This window comes from Gracilinanus agilis, chromosome 3 (genome assembly GCF_016433145.1).
Source record: "Gracilinanus agilis isolate LMUSP501 chromosome 3, AgileGrace, whole genome shotgun sequence".
Classification (NCBI taxonomy): Eukaryota; Metazoa; Chordata; class Mammalia; order Didelphimorphia; family Didelphidae; genus Gracilinanus; species Gracilinanus agilis.
In genome coordinates this window covers 416,500,760-416,528,131 of record NC_058132.1, presented here as the reverse complement: position 1 = coordinate 416,528,131, position 27,372 = coordinate 416,500,760, and the positions used below count along the sequence as shown (strand labels likewise).

At 37.2% G+C, this 27,372-nt stretch overlaps 1 protein-coding gene across 1 annotated transcript; it reads right to left on the bottom strand.

The window, feature by feature from the left end:
* Positions 1 to 10,768: 10,768 nt before the first annotated feature.
* LOC123241652 (keratin-associated protein 19-3-like) lies at positions 10,769 to 17,365 on the bottom strand. Its single transcript, XM_044669239.1, has 2 exons — positions 17,178 to 17,365; positions 10,769 to 10,964 (listed from the first exon to the last, which is right to left on the bottom strand). Exons 1-2 carry the CDS (start codon positions 17,363 to 17,365, stop codon positions 10,769 to 10,771), a joined length of 384 nt encoding a protein of 127 aa, XP_044525174.1.
* Between the last annotated feature and the right edge of the window lie 10,007 nt (positions 17,366 to 27,372).

Here is a 27,372-nt window from a genome sequence, read left to right as displayed (position 1 = left end):
TTTCCTAAAAACAATAAACAGTATATACCTAAAGCCATCAATAATCATCATATGCAATGGGCATAAATTAGAAGCCTTCCCAATAAGATCAGGAGTGAAACAAGGATGCCCATTATCTCCTCTATTATTTAACATTGTACTAGAAACACTAGCAGTAGCAATTAGAGAAGAAAAAGAAATTGAGGGTATTAAAATAGGCAATGAGGAGACTAAGCTATCACTCTTTGCAGATGATATGATGGTCTACTTAAAAAATCCTAGAGAATCAACTAAGAAGCTTGTAGAAATAATCAACAACTTTAGCAAAGTTGCAGGGTACAAAATAAATGCACATAAATCATCAGCATTTCTATATATTTCCAATACATCACAGCAGCAAGAGATAGAAAGAGAAACAAAATTTAAAATCACCCTAGACAATATAAAATACTTAGGAATCTATCTACCAAAACAAACACAGCAATTATATGAAAACAACTACAAAACACTTTCCAAACGATTAAAACTATATCTAAACAATTGGAAAAGCATTGATTGCTCATGGGTAGGATGAGCTAACATAATAAAAATGACCATTCTACTCAAATTAATTTACCTATTTAGTGCCATACCTATCAAACTACCAAAAAACTTCTTTACTGAATTAGGAAAAACTATAACAAAGTTCATTTGGAATAACAAAATATCAAGAATATCAAGGGAAATAATGAAAAAAATGTGAAGGAAGGGGGCCTAGCAGTACCAGATATTAAACTATACTATAAAGCAGCAATCATCAAAATGGTATGGTACTGGCTAAGAGACAGAAGGGAGGATCAGTGGAATAGACTTGGGGTAAGTGACGTCAGCAAGACAGTATATGATAAACCCAAAGAGCCCAATTTTTGGGACAAAAATCCACTATTTGACAAAAACTGTTGGGAAATTTGGAAAACAATATGGGAGAGATTTAGGTTTAGATCAACATCTCACACCCTACACCAAGATAAATTCAGAATGGGCGAATGACTTGAATATAAAGAGGGAAACTATAAATAAGTTAAGTGAACACAGAATAGTATACTTGTCAGATCTCTGGGAAAGGAAAGATTTTAAAACCAAGCAAGAGTTAGAGAAAATTACAAAATGTAAAATAAATTATTTTGATTATATAAAACTAAAAAGCTTTTGTACAAACCAAAACAATGTAGCCAAGATCAGAAGGGAAACAACAAACTGGGAAAAAATCTTTATAACGGAAAACTCTGACAGGGGTCTAATTACTCAAATATATAAGGAGTTAAATCAATTGTATAAAAAATCATGCCATTCCCCAATTGATAAATGGGCAAGAGACATGAATAGGCAATTTTCAGGTAAAGAAATCAAAAGTATCAATAAGCACATGAGAAAGTGTTCTAAATCTCTAATAATTAGAAAAATGCAAATCAAAACAACTCTGAGGTATCACCTCACTCCTAGCAGATTGGCTAAAATGAAAGAAGGGGAGAGTGATGAATGCTGGAGGGCATGTGGCAAAATTGGGACATTGATGCAGTGCTGGTGGAGTTGTGAACTGATCCAACCATTCTGGATGGCAATTTGGATCTATGCTCACAGGGCTATAAAAGAATGCCTACCCTTTGATCCAGCCATACCAATGTTGGGCTTGTACCCCAAAGAGATCATAGATAAACAGAATTGCACAAAAATCTGTATAGCCGTGCTTTTTGTGGTGGCAAAAAACTGGAAAAGGAGGGTATGTCCTTCAATTGGGGAATGGCTGAACAAACTGTGGTATATGCTGGTAATGGAATACTATTGTGCTAAAAGGAATAATAACTGGAGGAATTCCAGGTGAACTAGAAAGACCTCCAGGAACTGATGCAGAGTGAGAGGAGCAGAGCCAGAAGAACATTGTATACAGAGACTGATATACTGTGGTAAAATAGAATATAATGGACTTCTGTACTAGCAGCAATGCAATGACCGAGGACAATTCTGAGGGATTTATGGAAAAGAATGCTACTCACATTCAGAGGAAGAACAGCAGGAGAGGAAACACAGAAGAAAATCAACTGCTTGAATACATGGGATGATGAGGACATAATAGGGGATCGAAAGTACCATACCAATGCAACTATCAACAATTTGGAAATAGGTCTTGATTAATGACACATATGAAAACCAGTGGAAATGCATATCAGCCAGGGGAGGGGGGAAGTCGGGGGGTGAAGGGGAAAGTAAGAGCATAAATCTTGTAACCATGTTAACTTTTCTAAAATATAAATATTAATAAATGTTTAAAATTTAAAAAAAAGAATAAAGTTTTAAATAAAAAAAAAGATTTACTGATGGTGTTATAGGGATTTAGCTAGCAGAGAGCAGGATTGATTGATAGGGAGGCATGTTCCAGACCTTTGGGAGACTGGCAAAGTGTCAGTTACACTCTCACTGATTCCCTGTATGGAGTGAACTGTATTTCCCTTCATGTGGATCCTGATTTAACTAGAAACCATGTATAATCAAGATACTCTGTGAAGTTGAATTGAGGTTAAGGATCAGTGGTGGACACTGGGATCAAAATCTTCACTCTCTCTCCTAAACTGGATTTACCAGCAGATCATGTGGACTTCAGTGGAAACAGCTTTTGAAGATCATCTAGCTCTTGGACACATACGTGAGAAGCCCCATTATTCACAGCTAGACCTGCTCACCATCCAGTTTCTGGATTAGGCAGTTGTTAGTTTTGTAGCTTGTCAGTGTAGGTTTCTCCCTCCTGGACTTTTGGGAGGACACCCTAGTAAGTTAAGTTTAGTTGACTCATTCCCTTCACTCCCTGTCCCAGTGTTTATTAAATCTTTAAAATATATATACTCTCCTTTTAAGTTCCTTTCCCAAATACCCAGATTGACACCTCAAGGACCCACTATGTTTACCCTAGAAGATACCCTGTTTCCCACTGTAACTCTCATCTATACCCATACAAATAACCCCACTGACTTTATTTATTCTTTTAGGTATTATTTGTTCTTTCAATGGCCCCACTTAGTATGAATAATAGATCTCTTCTGTTTGGCTGCAGGTAGGAGGCCTTTTATATATATGTGGCATTTCCTTCTAAAGTGTTATTTTTTTGCCTTTGTTAAAAAGCATGCAATATTCTTTGCTTAATGAAGACTCTCCAACAAATAAATGTGTGTGTGTGTTTTTTAAGGATTGCTTTCCTTTGAAGTAACCACTTTAGAAAGTCTCCTGGCAAATTAGAGGTATGTTTCATTTAGAGGTATGTTTCAAGAGACATTGAATAGCAAACTAGTAAAGGGTTTTCCATAGAAAATTCAATAGGAAGAAAGAAACAGGCACCTTATTTGTGGATGAAGAATAAAACTAAGAAGGAATATATAGCAATAGAAATTAGTTTGAAGATTACAGCAGGAAGCATTAAATCTGTTGGCAGTTGTACTTGTACAGTTTACTACCCAAACAAATTCTACCAATAAAATTAAGTGCTTATTACCATGTGCTAGGCAGAGTTTTTGGCTGATTTTCTTCTCAAGAACGTTGCTGAGTGACAGGATTTTGAGGGCCACATTGGCTTTTAGAACTGAGGAATGGAAAAGGCTTGTATCTGTTCTGTAAAGCAACAAAGATAAACTCCCTTTCCCCAGATGTTTGGGCAGGATGGTGACACAGAGAATAGAGTGTCAGGACTAGAAACAGGAAGACCTGAATTAAAATCAAACCTTTCTAACTGTGTCACTCTGGACAAGTCAATTAACCCTGTTTGCTTGAATTTTCTCTCCTGTAAAATTAACTGAAGAAGGAAATGGCAAAACTCTTCAATATCTTTGCCAAGAAAACAATCCCAAAAGGGGACACAAAGCTTTTGAGTCTTTTGCAGACATCCTTCCAACATTGAGTCCATTTTTCTGTAGACATCTGTCCTTAACCCAAGAGTCATATTAGAAGTGGGGCAGGGTGAGTAGGTGGCAGGAGATGGCAAATGGCTGAAAGACAAAATTTCTTGACAGCATTCAGGCATGATATATGACTTTCTTTGGCAGTTTTTTTCCCATTCATGTGTGTGATATTCCCAAACTGCAAAATCAACTGTGATGGAAGATTGCTACATAAGCAATGAGCTAACCCACATTGTGACAATGATCAGGGACTCCTTCGATCTGGAGGTTATGAAGAATGAGCATGAGGTGATGAATGAATGTGTCACTGAGAAAACCTTGAAGACAAAACCCTGTCTATGTGGGCACAGAATATGGGTGAATGGCTACAACTTCTAAGGGAAAATATGGGTCTTGGACAAGCACATTGAGACGAAGGAGGAGAGGTCAAAACAGTTTTGCTAAGCCAGTGAAATAAGTTTATTAGAACATGGGAACAGACAGCTCAGTCAGGGTGCATTAAAGCTGAGCAAATTTGCTGAAATAACCTGTTGTTGAGGGGAGGCTTCCTCATGAAAGGTGAGATTGTACATCATTACTCAGAAGTATGGGTCTTTCTGATTCTCAGCACCTGAGTGCTCCATAGGGATTCCAAGGCCCTGGTTTTGTTGGTCCTCAAAGTCACTCAGCTGTAGAGGCAGTTGGAAAGGGATGTCGTTAAGCTGTGGAATTAGCCCAAAGAAGAGGAGAACAAGGATTCCATGAGAGGCCAGGAACAAGTGTTTTTTCAGTAGCAGCCACAGGAATAATACCTTCTACAGCAAAAGGGGCGATAGCAGCCATAACCACAGCCACCATAGCCATAGCCTCCATAGCCCAGGCCTCCATAGCCACAGCCTCCAAAGCCATAGCCTAGACCAGGGCAGCAGCCACATCCACAACCATAACCAGAGCCATAGCCATAGCCCAGGCCTCCATAGTATCCTCCGTAGTAGCACATTGTGTCAGGATCCACAGATTTGGATGGATGTCAAGGGAAGGTTGTGTGATTATGTATGGCACTCTCTGCCCAGGGTCTTTTATACCCTGTCAGCAGGAGGCATGGGCAATGCCTATTAGCCATGAATAAACTTGCTAGACAAACAATACATTCTTGCCATTTTTTGTTCTCTAAGAATAATTCCTCCAGCTCATTAAAGATGTTTTGTCTCCATTGGCTATTTACCTGAGATGCTTCTGCCATTATAAGTTTACTCTAATTGGAAATTATTGTGATGTTCCCCAAGCATTTATCATTAATGTATCTTTTGCCCTATCGTGGCTTCATGACTGCCATCTCCTAGGTAGTGGTCTCTTGCTTCCTTTAGATTGCCACCTTGGCCTTTTGATTCTTTATGCAGGCAGTTTGATCTTTCTCCTTTAATCAATTCTATTTAAGACTGTATTTATAGGATCACATTAGTTTTAGAATGGATTCGAAATGTTGGTGGGGCACCAGTGTATGGCAGATCTCCAGTGTACAGTCTCCAATGTAAGGTTAGTGAAACAACCAATCTGAAAAGAGCTCCAGCAAGAACCACTTTCCCAAAGTTTTCATTGTTCCAAGAACTCTGATCACGAATTGGAATATAAGAATATGTCAACAGAATCCTTACCCCTGGACAGCTCCAAAGTTCCAAGGATAGTGAGGATATTAAAAGAGCAAACCATCTGTCACATTGTCAAGTATGTGCCTGAGGCTGTCAACCTGAATCCTTGGCAGCAAGGGGACTCTACTGGAAATAATAGGATAGTAAAGAAGTGGTGTGGTGCTTCTCAACAGGTGGACTGAGATGCTGAGTTTTAGACTTCAGGGCTTTGAGATGACATGGGAACAGCAAGGTAAAATTGTGCTATTGGACAGTTTGTGATGTGTTCCTGGGTCTCAGGAGAGATGAATGCCTGGATGTGTAGATGCAGCAGTAAGTGGCAGAGAGAAGATCTCTCTCTCAAGCCTTGTGACCTAAAGGGGGATGAACTTTCATCCAGGTGGAAAAAACACAGTAGAGACAAAAGAGAAGACACAAAATCTTTCAGGTTATTTATTGGGTATGACATGATTTGATGACTAGCTAGTTAGGATGAACAAGATAGAGCAATCAGTTCAAATCCACTCAGGAGTACCAGTTGGTCATCTGTGTGAAATGCTGAAGGCAGATCAAGAAGGAAGATTCAGAAGAGGCCACTAGTTTCAGGCAGGAGTGTATTTTGTATATTTTGAAGAGCCAGTTTTTCTTAGAAAGTCAGTGTCTCCAAGTTGATATTTTGGACTCAAAGACAGTTAAAGGAGAGCATCCTGGGACAATGAGGAGGTTTCAGTGATTATTATATATAAATACTTAAAAGTAGAATTTATAAATGTGAAAACAGTTGGAAGGACGATGATATGAGGTTGTGTAGGATCATGCATTTAGGGCATATATAGACAGCCAGCCAGTTAGACAAGATATTTTAGAGCAGATTCTTGGGTGGAACAGGAGATTTTCAGAGAGAAGGTGTGACAAGGTTACTGGCTGAGAGAGTGGAGTGGAAGGAAGAAAAGTCAGGCTGTAATTTACTAAAGTTCTCAGAAAAACTTCAAATGACCAGGAGAAAAATGAACTTAAGGTCATTGTATCTGCAATAGGTGTCTCATCTCTTCTTCCAGCTTTCAAACCTCTCAACTTCATTGTAAAGGATAAATTAGCTCAATAGGATGTCAGATGACAGCAGAAATCTCATTGTGAAATTGAGTTTACACAAAGAGGAGTAGAAAGGATAGGAAAAAAGGAAAAGACAGATACTTCTTCATCTTTAGAATGCACTGCTTTTGGGTAGTCTTCAGTTGAGCTAGATACTATCAAGAGAAATCCAGACCAGCTGGTAGAAGAGCTTCTAGCTTAGATTTTACCAGACTTTGAGGAGCAGAGATTCTTGAAATTAAAGGAAGCTCAGGGGCTTGGGCTATTTCCCTTAAGGCATTTTTATGGCTTCGAAGCAGATAATACAGATAATAAGTCTGTTTTGTGGGTCCCCCAGTGGGAAATCTTAGGTCTAGAGATAATATTTTCCCCCAAAAGTGATTTTTCCATTGCTAAAGAGAATGAAACATTTCTTGCATAAGGAGAGCTATCCAAAAGAGGAATGTTGTTCTTCATGAAGGATTATGACCTCCATAGAAAGTCTTTTCACAAAGGCCTGGTGAGTCATTTAGAGACATTTTGTGAGGAATTGAACAGTAGGCTGCTGAGCATTTTTTCCTTTAAAAACCTGTGAATTAAAAAAAAAAAAACCAGACATGATAGCCAGATCTAATTCTGTATTTATGGTAATTGAAATTCATTTTAAGATGATAAACAACAGGAAGGAAAAGATCCCTTACCAGTGGCACTTATAATGTTTTCTTCACTCTTTGAAATGCAAATTCAATCAATAAACATTTCAATCTATAAGCATTTTTAAGCACCTACTATATGCCAAGCTCTGGCTTTTTTTAAACGATCCATCATAGGAATCTAATTTCAGACTCAGGGCCCAAAACTAGGTTGTGGGCCAGTAAAGTAGATATTCTCTTTTCCTGGGAGTTTGAATTGATTAAAATGTGTCAGAGTTGTTTATAGGACATTCTTTTTAGAATGAGTCTGCCTCAAAGAATTGGAAATTCCCATCAAATGGCAAATGCCTGAACAAGGTGTGGTATATGATTGTTAAGGAATACTATTGTGTTATATGAATAGGATGGTTTTAGATGAATCTGGAAAGATATACGAATGTGGCAACGTGATATAAACCAGGAAAAATTATGTACTGTAATTGCAAATATTAAACAGTGACCATCTTTGAATGACTTTGCTATACTTAAGAAGTCAATGATGCATGATAATTCTGAAGGACTTAAGGTGATGAAAAGTTTTATCCATTTCCAGAGAAAGAACTGACAGTATTTGAAGAAGATCAAAGCATTTTCCCCTTATATTCCTTGAGGTTTTTTGTCTTTGTTTTCTTTTACAACCTGACTAATATGTAAAGTTGTTTCACATGACTATATTTGTATAACATATAAAATTACTTGTCTTCTGCCATTCCTATCAAACTACTAAAAACTTTTGTAGAACTAGAAAATATTATAACAAAATTTATCTGGAATAACAAAAGGTCCAGAATATCAAGAGAACTAATGAAAAAAAGGATGGTGGCCTAGCAGTACCAGATCTTAAACTGTACTATAAAGCAGTTATCATCAAAACAATCTGGTACTGGCTAAGAGATAGATGGGTGGATCAATGGAATAGTCTAGGGGTAAATGACCTCATCAAGTCTGAGAAACTCCAAGATCCCAGCTTTTAGGATAAGAAGTCATTATTTGACAAAAGCTGCTGGGAAAATTGGAAAACAGGATGGCAAAAATTAGGCATATATTAGTAACTCACATACTATGCCATGATAAGGGCAAATAGACATTTGATTTAAACATAAAGAGTGATATTATAAGTAAAATAGGGGAATGTAGAACAGTTTACCTGTCAGATCTATGGAGAATGAAAGGATTTAAGTCTGAAGAAGAGATAGAGAACATTACAAGATGTAAAATGAGTAATTATGATTATATGAAAGTAAAAAAATTTTGTACAAAGAAAACAAATGGAACCAAATTTGAAGGGAAGCAACAAGCTGGGAAAAATTTAATGACAAATTTCTCTTACAAAGGTCTAATTGCTCATATATATTAAGAACTAAGTCAAATTTATAAGAAACCAAGAAATTCCCCAATTGACAAATGTTCGAAGGATATGAATGGGCAGTTTTCAGATGAAGAAATCAAAACTATCAATAATTATATGAAAAAATATTCTAAATTCTTCTTGATTAAAGAAAGGCAAATCAAAACAATTCTTAAGTACCAGCTTAAACCTAGCAGATTAGCCAATATGACAGTAAAGGAAAATAATAAATGTTTCAGGGAATGTGGTAAAATTGGGACTCTAATGCATTGCTAGTGGAGTTGTGATTTGAACCAACCATTGAGGAAGGCAATTTGTAATTATGCCCAAAGGGTTTTAAAAGAAGGCAAGCTTTTTGATCCAAAACTACTAGGTTTGTATCCAAAAGAGATTTTAAAAAATGCAGAAGCACCTGTTTGTGCAAAAATACTTATAGCTCTGTTTTTTGTGGAGCCAAAAAATTGGAAGCTAAAGGGATATTCCTCAGTTTGGGAAAGGTTGAACAAATCGTTGTATAGATGTTGATGGAATACTCTTGTGCAGTAAGGCATGCTGAACAGGATGACTTTAGAAAGAACTGGAAAGACCTATGTGAACTGATGCAGAGTGAAATAAGTAGAGCCAGGAGAACATTATACACAGTATTTGAAATATTGCCAAATGATAAAATGTGAAAGTCTTTGCTATGAATAGCAATACAATGATCCAGGACTATTCTGAGGGACTCATGAAAAAGAATACAATCTACCTCTAAGGAAAGAACTGTTGGAGTACAAATACACATGAAAACATATGACTAATCACTTTCTAATTTGGGTATATGATTTCAGGATTTGGTTGCATGCTCTTACAAAAACGAATAATATGGAATATGTTTTGAGTGAAAATACATGTATAACCCAGTGGAATTGCTTGTCAACACTAGAAGGCAGGAGGGAGGGAAGAGGGGAAGGAAATGACATAAATCATATAACTTTGGAAAACTTATGTGTCAATTTGTTATTGAAATAAATTAAAGATAAATTAAAAAAATTAAATTAAGAAACTTTTTCAAAAATTACTCATCTTCTAAGGAATGGGTAAGGGAAAACAGAGGGGTAAATAATTTGTATTTTAAAAATTTTTAAATGAATGTAATTGTTTTTATATATTATTGGAATATTAAAAATTCACAAAGAGAAAAAACAATGAATCAATTTTCCCACTGGACAGGAAGTTTTCTCCTCAGGACAATACTGTAAGTTTCATTACAGTTCAGGTGGGTGGAGGAGCTTGTGGTTTCATGGCAACCTTCCAGTAAGGTATATGACTCTCTTGTATAATATTTGTGGTGTACCATTCATATGTGCTGTGCTAAAAAGCATAAAATAGGTGGGTGATAATTTGTGGAAGAGAACTAGACAAGTGTTTGGTTGGCTAATTCATGTTCTGATAGTCATCAGGAATACTGTGGATCTGGATATGGTGGAAAATGGAGCATGAAGCAATGAGCAACCTTCTCCATATGCACACAGAAGGTGGAAGAACTGTGAGAGATATAAGCCATGGCTTATAGAGATATATACTCTGCCTGGGAAAAGTGAGGCCCAGATATTATGAAGTAATGACATTTAAATACTATAGAAATAAATCTTAGAAAGACATTTAAGGAAAAGATATGTTTTTTTAAAAATAGAAATCTTCATAAATGTCACCTCATTGGAAAGATGAACTGGAAAATAAATGTTCTGAAATCAACAGAAGGTTGAAAATCTCTTCATGCTGTGAGGCTGAAAGCCAAGTACTGAGAGGTCAAGGAGGAGAAGTGAAAACAGTTTTTCTAAGCCAATGAAACGAATTTATTAAAACATCACAACAGATCCCTCAGCCATGTTTCACTAAAGTTGAGTAACTTGCTAGAAATGAGCTTTTTATTGAAGGAGTCTGCTTATGAAAGGGGAGATTTTGCTTCATTTCCTAGAAGGATGGGTCCTGGGTCTTCTTGGTCTCTGCTACCTTGTAGCCATGCAAGCTCCATCCATTGTGATGGCTCTTCCATGTCCCCTTGCTGTACAGGCTGGTGGAATCTGCTGTTCTTAAAATGCCATGGAATTAGCTTAAAGCATGAGAGAACAAGGATTCTGTGAGAGGCCAGGAATGAGTGGTTGTTCAGTAGTAGCCACAGGAATAATATCTTCCACAACAAGATGGGCGGCAGCAGCCATAACCATAGCCTCGATAGCCATAGCCACCATAGCCCAGGCCTCCACAGCCACAGCTACCAAAGCCATAGCCTAAGCCACGGAAGCAGCCACATCCACAGCCATAACCAGAGCCATAGCCATAGCCCAGGCCCCCATAGTAGCTGCCATAACAGCACATCGTGTCAGGATGCTCAGAGTTGGTTAGATATCAATGGTAGTTTGATTGAATGTGTTTGGCACCACCTGCATGGGGATTTTTATACAATTCCAGCAGGAAGTGGGGCAGATCCACAGAAGAAATGCATATTTCTCACTAATAAACTTCTCAGGTAAACATGACATTCTTCTCATTGTTTGCTCTGTGAGATAATTTCCTCCAGCTCTTTAAGGTTGTTTTATGTCCTTTTGTTATTTCTCTGGGATGACTTTGGCCAGATCTCATCCTTGTAATGAGAAACAATTTTAGTGTTGCCAATGTCTATATAGTTAATGTGAGTGTTGTTTTCATGGTATAGATTCCCTAGGCAGCATTAACATTCTTCCATTTTGCTTGCCCACCAGGCCTTCTGATTCTTTAGGTGGGCTGTTGAATCCTTTCTCTCCCTCTCTCTTTTTCTCTCTCTCCCTTCTTTTCTGTTTTTTTTTAAAAAAACCACAAAACTACTACCTTGTCTCTTAGAATAATACTAAGTATTGTTTCCAAGACAGAAGAGTAGAAAGGGCTAGATGATTAGGATTAATTGAATTGCCAGAGTTACACAGCTAAGAATTGTCAGAGAATAAATTTGAATCCAGGACCTCCAATCTCTAGGCTTGGCTTTCTATCTGCTGAGCCACCTATTTGACCATTTCTCTCTTGAAAAAAAATCATTTATTCATTTTTTTAAGATTTAAACATTTAGTTTTAGTTTCAACTTTTTTTCATCTTCCAACCTCATTTCCAGCCAATGAAATGGATATCAAAATGATAGTCATTATATATGTGAAGTTACACAAAATATATTTTTATATTAAGCATGCTTTTAAAACAAAACAAAAGAGGCAGGCAGGCATACCTCAGTGGAAACAGAGTCAGACCTGGAAATGAGAGATCCTGGATTCAAATCTTCTCTCAGACACTTCCTGGCCATGTGACCCTGGACAAGTCAGCTAACCTCAAATGCCTAGCTCTTACCAGTCTTTTGGTTTGGAATGAATACTTAGTTTTGATTCTAAGACTGAAGGTAAGAATTTAAAAATCAAGAAAAATAGAAAAAGTGAAAAAATTATATTTCAGTTTGCACTGTGAGTTCATCAGTTCACACTCTGGAACAGCATGGTGATTTTTGTCATGAGCCCTTTTGAATTGTCTTGGATCATTTTATTGATTAGAGTAGACAAATCTCAGAGCCCATCATTATTATAATATTGCTCTTACTATGTACAATGATTGCCTAATCTTGCTCATTTTAATTTGTCTCAGTTCATATTGGTCTTACTAAATTTTTCTAAAACCATCTCCATCAATATTTCTTCTAGCTAAATAGTATATCACATGATATTCTTCACTTTGTTCAGCCATTCCCTAGTTGATTGGCATACCAGCAATTTCAAATTTTTTGCCACCACAAAAAGAGCTGCAATTAAAAATTTTTATATGTATAGGTTCTTTTCCTTTTTAAAAATCTCTTTGTAATATGCAATTAGTGGTAGTATTACTGGGGTAAAAGAATACAGTCTTATAACTCTTTAGATGTAACTCTAAATTGTTCTCAAGTTCACAACTCCATCAATGATTCATTAGTGTCTCATTTTCCACAGATGTCTTTCAGTTTTTGCCATTTCTGATAAGTGTAAGGTGGTACTTAAGAGCAATTTTAATTTGCATCGCCCTAATCAGTATTGATTCAGATTATTTCCCAATAGAACTCTGAATAGATTTAATTTCTTAAAAAATGTCTTTTGGAGTTTTTTTAAAATACATGTACAAAAATATTTGTAGTAGCACTCTTTGTGGTGACAAAGAATTGGAAAATAAGGGGGTGCCCATTGATTGGGGAAAGACTGAACAAATTATGATATTTGAAGATGATGGAATACTATTGTGCTGAAATGATGAACTGGAGGATTCCATGTGAACTGGAAAGACCTCCAGGAAGTGATGCAGAGTGAAAGGAGCAGAACCAGGAGAACATCATACACAGAAACTTAAAAATTGTGGTGCAATTAAATGTAACAGACTTTTCTGCTAGTAGCAATGCAATGATACATAACACTACAGAGGAACATGAGAAATAATGCTATCCACATCCAGAGAACTGTGGGAATAGAAACACAGAAGAAAAACATTAGATTGATCACATGATTCAATGGGATATGATTAGGGTTTTGGCATTAAAAGATCACTCTACTGCAAATATGAATAACATGGAAATAGGTTTTGAATAATGATACATGTAAAACGCAGTGGATTTTCTTGTTATCTCCAGGAGAGGGGAGGGAAGAAGGAAAGGGAAGAAAATGAATCATGTAACCATGGAAAAATGATCTAAATAAATAAATAATTAAAAATAACATCTTTTGCTCTGTCTTATAATTGATACTAAGTATACTAGGCACTATAGTCCCTTTAATCCCTTGTAATCTCTTTCTGACTTGTTTTCAGACCCCTTTACTATTTCTGACCTGAAAACTCTTGAAGTTGTTGCTCCTGCTTTTATAAAAACTTTCTCCAATGCAGCTGGCGTTGTCAAGGATCTCATCTGCCAATGTCCTAAGTTCTTTTAACTTTCAAATATCGCACTCTGTCTTTTCTTTGCTCTGTTGCTCTAGATTTAGATTTGCGGTATTATTTTAAATATATTTTGAGGGGAATGATGGAAGAGTTTGTCTGGATTGTTACCTCCAGTTTCCACTTAAAACATTGGTATGTTTGGAAGAAAGATTGCTTTGGGAGTCTAAGATGAAAAGCTCTGCTTTATATTTGGGGGCTTTGAGATCATTACAGTATATTCTGTTGAAAAAGTATAATTAGATAGTTCATGATATGGGACTGGAGCTTAGGAGAGATGCATTCCTAGACATCTAGATGTGGCAGTGAATGAGAGAGATAAAGAAGCTCACTGAATAGCTTTTAGGTAAGGAGTGTGGGAGAGTATAATGGGGAGAAAAGAGAAGAGATCATAAGACAGAGTGTCTGTCCCAATTAGTTAACATGGCTTGCATTATATTCTAGCTAAGATAATTGGGAAGGAACAGTCAGACAAGTAGATCAGTGGGGACACTCAATAGCACTGGTTGATGAGTGATGTCAAAAGCTGAAGTAGGATCATGAAGGAAGACTCAGAAGAGGCCCTTAAATTGCCATGAAGATATTATTGCATATTTTTGAGAGATAATATGTGATTGAAAGTGGATATCAGGAACTGGATGTCCAAGATTTTCAAAGATCATGTAAGGAGCAGCTAGAGATTCTAAGCAGGCTTCCAAACCTCAGAAATATGGAAACAGTAGGAAGTGTTGATAGTGTGATTGTTGTTATGAACTTGCTTTCCAGGTATATGTAGACAGCTAGCTGACCAAGTTAGACCAAGGGAAATGCTAGCTAGACCTGGAACAGGAGATGGGGTAATGATTGTCAGGGGACAGGTAACTGAGCCAATGGAAATTGAAGAAGTCACAAACAGAAGGGCAGAGTGTAAAGAAGAGAAGTTGGGCTGAATTTCTCTGGTTGTGAAGTGTTCAGGGCTTTAACCGATTAGGGGAAAAATGAACTCTAGGTGCTTAGGGTAGAATTAGATGTCTCAGTTCTCCTCCTAGCTTCCAAGTCACTCACACCTATATTCTAAAGGATTTAATGAACCCTACAAAACGTCATATGACAGCCAGAAATAACAATGAGACTTTGAGATTGCATAAAAGAGTATATGCGACTAATGATCAGGAAAAGAAGGTAACGATCCATCTTTCAACCTGTAGTGCTCAGTGCATTTTTATAAATTGACCATTCTAGAAAGAATCTAGAGGAGTCAATCCTAGTTGGTAGAAGGGCTTCCACATCAGTCTCTTGTTCATTTAAAAGAAATGGAGTTCTTCAACTTAGTGGACATTCCAAGGATATGCAAGTTATCTTAAGATATATTGATGGACATCACTTAGTATAAATAATAGATCTGTTCTGTTTGGCTTCAGGCAGGAGAACTTTAATGCAGATGTGGCCTTTCTTTCAAAAAATTTTTGACTTTCCTAAAGAGCCTACAATATTCTTTGCCTAATGAAAGCCATCCAACAAAGAAAAGTGTTTCTTCCTGAAGGACTGTTTTCCTTTAAAGTGACCTCCACACTTCCCAGCTGTGTGACCCTGGGCTAGTCATATGACCCCCATTGCCTACCCTTACCACTCTTCTGCCTTGGAACCAATGCACAGTATTGACTCCAAGATGGAAGGTAAAGGTTTTTTAAAAAAAATAAAGTGACCTCCATAGAAAGTCTCCTGGCAAAGCCTTGATGATTCTTTTAGAGGTATGTTTTATGAGACATTTAATAGCAAACTAATAAGGGCTTTTCCATAGAAAATTAAGTGGAAACAAAGAAACAGGCACCCTATTTGTGAATGAAAAATAAAACTAAGAAGGAATATATAGCAATAGAAATTAGTTTTGTAATAATAAAAAAGAGCCTATAACCAATGTTTGATAGATGGGAGACAGAGAGAGAGTCTGTAAGATGAATCTCTCTTCCAGCACTCCCCTGGGACTGAATATACACTGGGAGACTAAGAGATTGCTCCCAAAATGGAGTCCAAAAACTTAGCTAACTCGATGGTTGAAGTCTTGATGGATGAGATGCGATGGAATGGCTTTGATCAGGGAATCAGGGTTTCAGTTTCCAAAAGAAATATCCTCAGGAAGCCCTCAGAACTGGATCTGAGCTGGGATGTCCTCCTCTCTCCTCATAGTCCTCCACCCCAAAGACCTCTCTTCTCCTTTCCTATTCCAGAGAAATACCCAGAATTCTCTCTGGTCTCAACTGTCACTAACTGTCAGCAACTCCTTCTCTGGCTCCTTTTGTCATATCCCCCTTGCACAAATCCCATCCTTTCAGTTTGAAGTTAATAATAGGAGGCATTAGATCTGTTGGTACTTTTACGGTTTCCTTTACTACCTAAACAAATTCAATCAATGAACATTTATTAAGTTCTTATTAGTATGTGCTAGGTAGAGTTTTTCCACTCTGATTTTTTTCAAGACTTTTCCCAAGTGATAGGATTTTGAGGGCCACATTGACTTTTGGAATGGAGAAATTTAAATGCCTGTATTCATGCTGTGGAGCAACAAAGAATAAACTCCCTTTTCTCAGATGTTTGGGCAGGATAGTAGCACAAAGGATAGAATGTTAGGTCTCGAGTTAGGAAGACCTGAATTAAAATCAAACCTTTTTAGCTATGTGATTCTGGGCAAGTCACTTAACCCTGTGTGCTTGAATTTTCTCACCTATAAAATTAACTGAAGAAGGAAATGGCAAAACCTTCCAATATCTTTGCAAAAAAATTCCCAAAATAGGACACAAAACTTTTGAGTGTTTTGCAGGCATCCTTCCAACATTGAGTCCATTTGTCTGTGGACATGTGGCCTCAAATCAAGAGCAGTATTATAAGTTGGGCAGGATGAGCAGGTGGCAGGAGAAGATGGCAAACACCTAAAAGACAAGGTTCCTTGACAATATTCAGACTTGATATATGACTTTCTTTGGCCGTGTTTTGTTGTACAATTAGTGTGTGTGTTGTTCCCAAAATGCAAGATCAACAGTGATAACAAAATGGTGGAAGACTGCTACATAAGCAATGGACTAAACAACATTGTGACAGTGATCAGGGACTCCTTGGATCTGGAGGTCATAAAGAATGAGAATGAGGTGATGAATGCATGTGTTACTGAGAAATCTTGAAGACAAAACCCTATCTATGTGGGCACAGAATATGGGTGAAGGGCTATGGCTCCTGGGGGAAAATATGGGTCTTGGACAAGCACAGTGAAATGAAGGAGGAGAGGTGAAAACAGTTTTGCTAAGCCAGTGGAACAAGTTTATTAGAACAAGGGAACAGACAACTGAGTAAATTTGCTGAAATAAACTGTTGTTGAAGGGAGGCTTCCTCATGAAAGGTGAGATTATACATCATTACTCAGAAGTATGAGTCTCCCTGCTTCTAAGCACCTGAGTGCTCCAGAGGGATTCCAAGGTCCTGGTTTTGTAGGTCCTCAAAGTCACTCAGCTGTAGAGGCAGTTGGAATGGGATGTCCTTAAGCTGTGGAATTAGCTCAAAAGCAGAGGAGAACAGGGATTCCACGAGAAGCCAGGAGCAAGTGTTTTTTCAGTAGCAGCCACAGGAATAATACCTTCTACAGCAGAAGGGGCGGTAGCAGCCATAGCCACAGCTACCATAGCCATAGCCTCCATAGCCCAGGCCTCCATAGCCACAGCCTCCAAAGCCATAGCCTAGGCCAGGACAGCAGCCACATCCACAGCCATAACCAGAGCCATAGCCATAGCCCAGGCCTCCATAGTATCCTCCGTAGTAGCTCATTGTATCAGGATCCACAGATTTGAATGGATGTCAAGGCAAGGTTGTGTGAGTATGTATGGCACTCTCTGCCCAGGGTCTTTTATACTCTGTCAGCAGGAGGCATGGCAGATCCACAAGGAAATTCCTATTTCCAATAATAAACTTGCCAAACAACAACACATTCTTGACATTGTTGCCTGAGAATAATTCCTCCAGCTCATTAAAGATGTTTTGCCTCCATTGGCTGTTTCTTTGAGATGGCTCTGCCACTATGTCTTTCTTCTAATTAGAAATTATAGTATTCCCACAGCATTTATCCATACAACATTATATTATTGTGTTTGTTGTCCTATCCTGGCTTCAAAGTCATTAATCTCCTCCTTCCATTACTATTGGCATCCTGGCCTTCTGATGCTCTATGCAGGTGGTTTGGCCCTGTCTCCTTTAATCAATGCTGTTTGAGACTGAATTAACAGAATCACATTAGTTTTAGAATGGAATTCAAATGTTGGCTGGTCACCACTATGTGGTAGGACACCAGTGTACACAAGTAAATTTTGTGAGTGTGTTTGGCAGCATGTCCATGGAGATTTTTATACTATTCCTGCAGGCAGTGGGTCAGTTCTACAATAGAAATGCATATTTTTTGCTAAGAAACTTCTCAGGTAAAAAACAACTTCTTCTCATTGTTTGTTTGCTGAATAATTTCCTTCTGCTCATTAAGGTTGTTTTCTCTCCATTTGTTGTTTCTCTGAGAAAACTCTGGAATGATTTTGTCCTTTTAATGAGAATTGATTATAGTGTTGCCAAAGCCTATATAGTTAATGTGATTGTTGCTGTACCTAGGCTTCATGTCAGGGATTCTTGGGGTAGTATTATCCTCCTTTCACAATACTTGCCACCTTGTTCTTCTGATTCTTTAGGTGTGCTGTTGAATAATGTCTATCTCTTTCTCTCTTTGTCTCTGTCTTTGTCCCTCTATTTCTCTTTATTTTAAAACTCCTACCTTCTCTCTTAGAATCAATAATAAGTATTGCTTTGCACAAAGAAGAGTGATAAGAGTTGGCAACTGAAATTAAGTGACTAGGTCAGAGTCACAAAACTAAGTGTCTGAGAATATATTTGAACCAAGGATGTCCCATCTCCAGACTTGGCTCTCTATCCACTGAGTCAAATAGCTGTCCCTCTCTGTTTTTAAAAATATTATTATTCCTTTTTGAAGATTTGAAAAAAATTTTGAGTCCCAAATTCTCTTTATTCCCCATTTCTCCTAGCTACTGAGATGGAAAGTAATAAGATACCAATTATACATATGAAATCTTGTAAAACATTTTCATGTTAGTCTTGTTTTATTAAAAGCAAGAAAATAGAGAATGTGAGAGAATTATACTTCAATTTGTACTCAGAAATCATCAGTGCATGTGCTGGAGGTCAATAGCAGTTTTCCTCATGAGTCCTGAAATATCTTGAATCATTTATTGATCAGAGTAGCTAAGTCTTTCATATACCAGCGTTAATACTACATTTTTCTTACTGTGTCCAATTATCTCCTAGTTCTGCTCATTTCAGCTTGCCTCAGTTCATATTGTTCTTACAATATTTTGGTAATCATGCCCCTTAATATTTCTTACACCTAAATAGTTTTCTTTCACAATATATAATTCACTTTGTTCATCTATTCCCTAATTGATGGGCATACCATCAATTTCTAATTCTTTGCCATCCCCAAAAGAGCTACTATAAATATTTTTGTATATACAGATTTTTTTTTCCTTTTTCATTCATCTCTTTGGGATACATAGGTATTAATAGTACTTCTGAGCCAAAGGAACACACAGTTTCATAGCTCTTTGGGCATATAATAAATTGTTCTCCTGGAGAGCTGTACTGGTTCACACCTCTATCAACTATTCATTATTATCCCTTTTATCCAAACATTGCCTTAAGCATTTGCCATTTCTTATAAATACAATGGGTACCTCAGAGTAAGTTTAATTTGTGTGATTCCAATCAATAGTGATTTAGAGTTTTTTTATACAATAATAAATAGATTTGATTTCTTGTTCACTTTTGTTTCTGACTTCTGTCCCCCTTAGTCTGCCCTACATATTATCTCCTTGCCCCCTTCTCTTATTCTCTTGACCATTTAATTATATGTTGGTAAGATAGATTTCCATAGACAACTGAGGGTCTATAATTATATTCTTCGCTATTGAAAACAATTCTGATTCAATCAAGGTTCAAGTATTGCCTACCATTTCATCTCCATTTTCCCCACCATTGGAAAACTTCTTCATTGTATATGTTAAAAGAGGCATTAGAACATTTTTGATAAAATATCCTCCATTCTTCATTTCCCTTACCCTCTCTCTCAGTGAAACCTTCTTTCTTTCCTTACCTCTCCAATTTTTTTAGATTATTCAAACCTAATTGACTCACTCCTATGCCCTCTGTCTATATAGACTCCTTCTAACTACCCTAACAATGATAAAGATATTAGGAGTTACATGTATCATTTTCTGATGTAGGAATGTAAGCAGTTTAATCTTATAGAATCCTTCATGATTTCTTTTTCTTGTTCACCTTTCTATGCTTCTCTTGAGTCTTGTGTTAGATTTTCTATTCAGCTCTGGTCTTTTTACAAGGAATGCTTGAAAGTCCTCTATTTCATAAATACTGATTTTTTTTCCCTCCAAAGGAAACGTTTTGCTGGATATGTTATACTTAGTTGTAATTCTAACTACTTTGCCTTCCAGACTATCATATGCCAAGTCAACCACTTCTTTAAGATAGAAGTTGCTAAATGTTGTGTGGTCCTGACTGAGACTCTATGATATTGGAATTGTATCTTTCTGGCTGTTTACAATATTTTCCCCTTGAACTGGGAACATTGGATTTGGCTATAAATTTCCTGTGAGTTTTGTCTTTGGAGTTCCTTTAATGAAGTTATGTGTGGATTCTTTCAATTTCTACTTCAATCTAGCTGGACCTAAATATTAGGATAGCTTTCCTTAATAATTTCTTGAAATAAGATGTCTAGAATATTTCTATAATTATGGCTTTAAGAGAGTACAATACTTTAAATTATGTCTCCATCTAGTCTTGATATCAGTTGTTTTCCTATGAGATATTTCACATTTTCTTCTAATTTTTCATTCCATTGTTTTTAAAAATTGTTTCTTGATGTCTCATGGAATCATGTGTTTCTGTTTGTCTAATTTTTTATTTAAATTTTTAAAACATTTATTAATATTCATTTTTAACATGGTTACATGATTCATGCTCCTACTTTCCCCTTCAACCCCCTGCTCTCCCCCCACCCATGGACGAAGCACATTTCCACTGGTTTTAACATGTGTCATTGATCAAGACCTATTTCCAAATTGTTGATAGTTGCATTGGTGTGGTAGTTTCAAGTTTACATCCCCAATCATGTCCACCTCAAACCATGCGTTCAAGCAGTTGTTTTTCTTATGTGTTTCTTCTTTTGCAGTTCTTCCTTTGAATGTGGGTAGTGTTCTTTACCATAAATCCCTCAGAACTGTCCTGTGTCATTGCATTGCTGCTGGTACAGAAGTCCATTACATTCTATTTTACCATAGTATATCAGCCTCTGTGTACAATGTTCTTCTGGCTCTGCTCCTCTCACTCTGCATCAATTCCTGGAGGTCTTTCCAGTTCAGCTGGAACTCCTCTAGTTTATTATTCCTTTTAGCACAATAGTATTCCATCACCAGCATATACCACAATTTGTTCAGCCATTCCCCAAATGAAGGGCATATCCTCCTTTTCCAGTTTGTTGCCACCACAAAAAGCACAGCTATAAATATTTTCGTACAAGTCTGTTTATTTATGATCTCTTTGGGGTACAATCCCAATAATGGTATGGATGGATCAAAGGGCAGGCATTTTTTTATAGCCCTTTGAGCATAGTTCCAAATTGCTAGCCAGAATGGTTGGATCAGTTCACAACTCCACCAGCAATGCATCAATGTCCCAATTTTGCCACATCCCCTCCAACATTCATCACTCTCCCCGTCTTTCACTTTAGCCAATCTGCTAGGTGTGAGGTGATACCTCAGAGTTGTTTTGATTTGCATTTCTCTAATTATTAGAGATTTAGAACACTTTCTCGTGTGCTTATTGATACTTTTGATTTCTTTACCTGAAAATTGCCTATTCATGTCTCTTGCCCATTTATCAATTGGGGAATGGCTTGATTTTTTATACAATTGCTTTAACTCCTTGTATATTTGAGTGATTAGACCCCTGTCAGAGTTTTTCGTTATAAAGATTTTTTCCCAGTTTGTTGTTTCCCTTCTGATTTTGACTACATTGTTTTTGTTTGTACAAAAGCTTTTTAGTTTTATATAATCAAAATAATTTATTTTACATTTTGTAATTTTCTCTAACTCTTGCTTGGTTTTAAAATCTTTCCTTTCCCAGAAATCTGACAGGTATACTATTTTGTGTTCACTTAACTTATTTATAGTTTCCCTCTTTATATTCAAGTTATTCACCCATTCTGAATTTATGTTGGTGTAGGGTGTGAGATGTTGATCTAAACCTAATCTCTCCCATATTGTTTTCCAAATTTCCCAGCAGTTTTTGTCAAATAGTGGATTCATGTCCCAAAAGTTGGGCTCTATGGGTTTATCATACACTGTCTTCATACACATTAACACCAAGTCTATTCCACTAATCCTCCCTTCTATCTCTTAGCCAGTACCATATTGTTTTGATGACTGCTGCTTTGTAGTATAGTTTAATATCTGGTACTGCTAGGCCCCCTTCCTTCACATTTTTTTTCATTATTTCCCTTGATATTCTTGATCTTTTGTTATTCCAAATGAAATTTGTTATAGTTTTTCCTAATTCAGTAAAGAAGTTTTTTGGTAATTTGATAGGTATGGCGCTAAATAGGTAAATTATTTTGGGTAGAATTGTCATTTTTATTATGTTAGCTCATCCTACCCATGAGCAATCAATGTTTTTCCAATTGTTTAGATCTAGTTTTAATCGTTTGGAAAGTGTTTTGTAGTTGTTTTCATATAATTGCTATGTTTGTTTTGGTAGATAGATTCCCAAGTATTTTATATTGTCTAGGGTGATTTTAAATGGTGTTTCTCTTTCTATCTCTTGCTGCTTTAATGTGTTGGAAATATAGAGAAATGCTGATGATTTATGTACATTTATTTTGTATCCTGCAACTTTGCTAAAGTTGTTGATTATTTCTACAACCTTCTTAGTTGATTCTCTAGGATTTTTTAAGTAGACCATCATATCATCTGCAAAGAGTGATAGCTTAGACTCCTCCTTGCCTATTTTGATACCTTCAATTTCTTTTTCTTCTCTAATTGCTACTGCTAGTGTTTCTAGTACTATGTTGAATAGTAGAGGTGATAATGGGCATCCTTGTTTCACTCCTGATCTTATTGGGAAGGCTTCTAATTTATCCCCATTGCATATGATGTTTGTTGATGCTTTTAGGTATATACTGTTTATTATTTTTAGGAAAGGTCCTTCTAGTCCTATACTTTTCAGTGTTTTCAACTGGAATGGATGGTGTATTTTGTCAAAGGCTTTTTCAGCATCTATTGAGATATATGTGATTTTTGTTTGTTAGACTGTTGATATGGTCAATTATATGGATGGTTTTCCTAATGTTGAACCATCCTTGTATTCCTGGTATAAATCCCACCTGATCATGGTGGATGATCTTCTTAATTACTTGCTGGAGTCTATTTAGGATTTTTGCATCTATGTTCATTAGGGAGATTGGTCTATAGTTTTCTTTCTCTGTTTTTGATCTCCCTGGCTTTGGAATCAGTACCATATTTGTGTCATAATAGGAATTTGGTAGGACTCCTTCTTTGCTTATCATATCAAATAATTTGTATAGTATTGGGATTAGTTGCTCTTTGAATGTCTGATAGAATTCACTTGGGAATCCATCAGGTCCTGGTGATTTTTTCTTAGGGAGTTCTTTGATGGCTTATTCAATTTCTTTTTCTGATATGGGATTATTTAGGTATTCTATTTCTTCTGCTGCTAATGTAGGCAATTTATATTTTTGTAAATATTCATCCATATCTCTTACATTTCTATATTTATTGCCATATAATTGGGTGAAATAGTTTTTAATGATTGCCTTAATTTCCCCTTCATTAGAGGTAAGGTCTCCCTTTTCATCTTTGATGCTGTCAATTTGTTTTTCTTCTTTCCTTTTTTTTATAAGATTGACCAGTACTTTGTCTATTTTATCTGTTTTTTCAAAATACCAGCTTCTAGTCTTATTTATTAATTCAATAGTTCTTTTCCTTGGAATTCCTTTAAGTTGAGATAGATAAAGAAATACACCTCCTCGATAACATCAAGTTGTACATCTCAGACATCCATCTGTCCCCTAAACTATGCGGGTCACCCCTTATGTCTCCAGGCAGACCCTGATCATATGACCACCCCTGCCACCGAATACCTGAGTGTTTACCACTCTAGAATCACATCCTCATCATGACACAGCATCACATCCCCACAATTGTAAAAATATATAATCCCCAGGATTGAGGGATTTGTGGGCAGCCTCCCATGGCTCCTCCACTCATGCTGTCTTAATCCTATCTTACTAATAAATCTTTCTTTTTGCTTTTAAACTAAGTTTGGAGTCCTCTCATTCTTGAGAATGGTTTCCTTCCCGAACTCAGGGGTTCACCAATTTGCACCCCTATAACACAGTCTGCCATCTTGGCTATGTTTTCCAGTTCTTTCTATTTAAAAAAGTGCTGTTTGGTACTGAAATGACATAGTCATTCACACAGTTTTCAGAATGGAATGTGGAGCCAAGATGGAGGAGTAACCAGGGCAGCAGCTTGCCATTTCACCACGAAAATCCTCCCTGACCAAGAATAAAATTTCGCCACAAGGACTTCCAGGTTAAGATGGTGGCAGAGTAAAAAGCAGCTCTTAACCTCTCCTGACCGAAACACACAAGACTCCTCAAGGGGACATAAAAACAAGTCCAGATGAAAGGAGGAACCCCACAACAGGGTGCAGAGTGGAAGGTACTTGGAATCGGGACATTTCCATGCTATAAAGGGGTGAAACAGCTCTCACTAAATCGCGGGCTGAGCAACCACCCCACCCCCACCCCCTCTACACACACCACCTATAACGCCAAAGCCAGCTAAAAAGTAATAGAGCAAGTTTGGGGCACCCATCGAGTCATTGGCAGCTCCAGGGCCTGTTCCTGAGAGCAGCAATATTTGGGACCCCAAAAAGCTAAAGAACGCACATGAACTCTGAGCGCGGGCTCAGAGAGCAGGCGCAGGCGGAGGCGTGGGTGGAGGCAGACACAGCCACAAGTTAAAGCTCTGAAACCCTGAGTGGGGAACCAGTGCAGACGGGTATATAACTGTGGAAGCAGCACCCTGAGACTTGTAAAGGAACGTCCAGCAGAGGATCAAGCAAGGGGGTCCACCAGGGGGCTAGACCTTGGAAAAAACCAGACCTCAGACCTCAGGAGCCAAAAGACTGGGGACAGACCCTGAGTGCAAGGATAAAGCTGAGAAGCTACTGGGTTAATGATGGCTACCCAGACTCAGGAAGTTCAGAAGAGAAAGATTAACAACAAGCAAAAGAAGTCTTTAACACTCGACAACTTTTACACAGAGAAAATCCAGACAACCGAGCAAACAGAGGAAGAGAACAAACAAGCATCCGGACCCACTTCAAATAAGGAAAACGGGTCACAAGCTATGGAAGAGTTCAAAACTGAGATTTTGAAGAAAATGGAAGAGATGTGGCAAGAAAATAACAGTTTAAAAGGTAGAATCTTGCAATTGGAAAGTGAGGCTCAGAAATCAAATGAACTGATAAGGAAATTGAACACCAGAAATGACCAGAGCGAAAATGAAAACCAGAAGATTATAGCTGAAAACCGAAAGATTATAGCCGAAAACCAATCCCTAAAGGCTAGAATTGAGCAATTAGAAGCTAATGATCTCTCAAGACAACAAGAACAAATAAAACAAAGTCAAAAGACTGAAAAAATAGAAGGAAACATGAAATATCTCAATGAGAGAGTGACAGACCAAGAAAACCAGTATAGAAGAAAAAATTTGAGAATAATTCGTCTTCCAGAAAAACCAGAAATTAATAGAAACCTGGACTCCATACTAACAGAAATTATTCAGCAAAATTGCCCTGAAGTCCTACAACAAGAGGGCAATATAGACGTTGAAAGGATCCATAGAACACCCACGATATTCGATCCAGATAAGAAAACGCCCAGGAATATAATTGCCAAATTCAAGAGCTTTCAAGCAAAAGAAAAAATCTTACAAGAAGCCAGAAAGAGACAATTCAAATATCAAGGAACACCAATCAGGATCACACAAGATCTGGCAGCCTCCACGCTAAAAGACCGTAAGGCTTGGAATACGATATTCAGAAAGGCAAGAGAGCTGGGCCTGCAACCACGGATCAACTACCCATCAAAATTGGCTATATATTTCCAGGGGAAAGTATGGGCATTCAACAAAATTGAAGAATTCCAAGTATTTGCACAGAAAAGACCAGGGCTAGATGGAAAGTTTGATATCCAACCACAAAAATTGAGAGAAACATGAAAAGGTAAATAAGAAACAGAGGGGAAAGAAAGAAAACTTATAATTTTTAAATTTGCCTTTTTAAGGGCCTCGGTGAGATCTAATTATCTGTATTCCTATGTAGAGAAATTTTATATATAATTCTCTGTAGTGAACTCTATTCACTATTATAGTATTCACTATTATAGTAATCAGAAGAATAATTCACAGGGTGAGGGTGGAACAGTAAATAATCTAAGATGAAATGGGGGGTGGGAAACAGGTGGTGATTAGTAGGGGACACCAAGAGGAACTTGAGTGAATAAGAAAAATAGGATGTTTTATTACACACAAAGAGGGCATGGGAAGGAGAGGGGACAAATACTATTATAAGAAGGAGAGGAAGAGAGCATTAAGAGGTAATAATCAAACCTTACTCTCAGTGTAATCAACCTGGAGAGGGAAGAGTAGCTTTACTATCCATTGGGACATAAAACTCTTATCTAACCCTTCTGAGAAAGTCAGAAGAGATAAACCAAGGGGAGCAGGGGAGTGGGGAGGTCAAAAAAAGGGAGGGGAGAAGAAGGGGGAGGGAATTCATAAGGCCTTTAAAAACAAAAAGAGGGGGGGAAAATAAGAGAGGGGGTAGAAAGGGAAGTTAATCAAGGGAGGGGATAAGGGATAGCAGCTTAATACCAAACCACTGGTTTAAAAGGAAATAGTATAAGAAAAAGAAGGTAGGAATAGGAGAGGATACAAAAATGTCAGCAAATGCACAACTGATGATTATAACTCTGAATGTGAATGGGATGAACTCGCTCATAAAACGGAAGCAAATAGTAGAGTGGATTAGAAACCAAAATCCTACCATATGTTGTCTACAAGAAACACATATGAGGTGGGTAGACATACACAAGTTTAAGGTTCAGGGCTTGAGCAAAATCTTTTGGGCTTCAAATGAGAAAAAGAAGGCAGGAGTGGCTATTATGATTTCTGACAAAGCCAAAGTAAAAATAGATATGATTAAAAAAGACAGGGAAGGTCATTACATCCTGATTAAAGGCAGTATAAACAATGAGGAATAACACTGCTCAATATATATACACCAAGTGGCATAGCATCCAAATTCATAAAGGAGAAACTGGCAGAGCTCAAGAAGGAAATAGATAGTAAAACCATACTAGTGGGAGATCTAAATATTCCTCTTTCAGATCAAGATAAATCAAACCAAAAAATAAATAAGAAAGAGGTAAGAGAGGTGAATGAAGTCCTAGAAAAATTAGATTTAATTGATATGTGGAGAAAAATAAATAGGGACAAAAAGGAATACACCTTCTTCTCAGCTGCACATGGCACATTCACAAAGATTGACCATGTTATAGGGCATAGAACCAATGCAAACAAATGCAAACGAGCAGAAATAATAAATGTAACCTTCTCAGA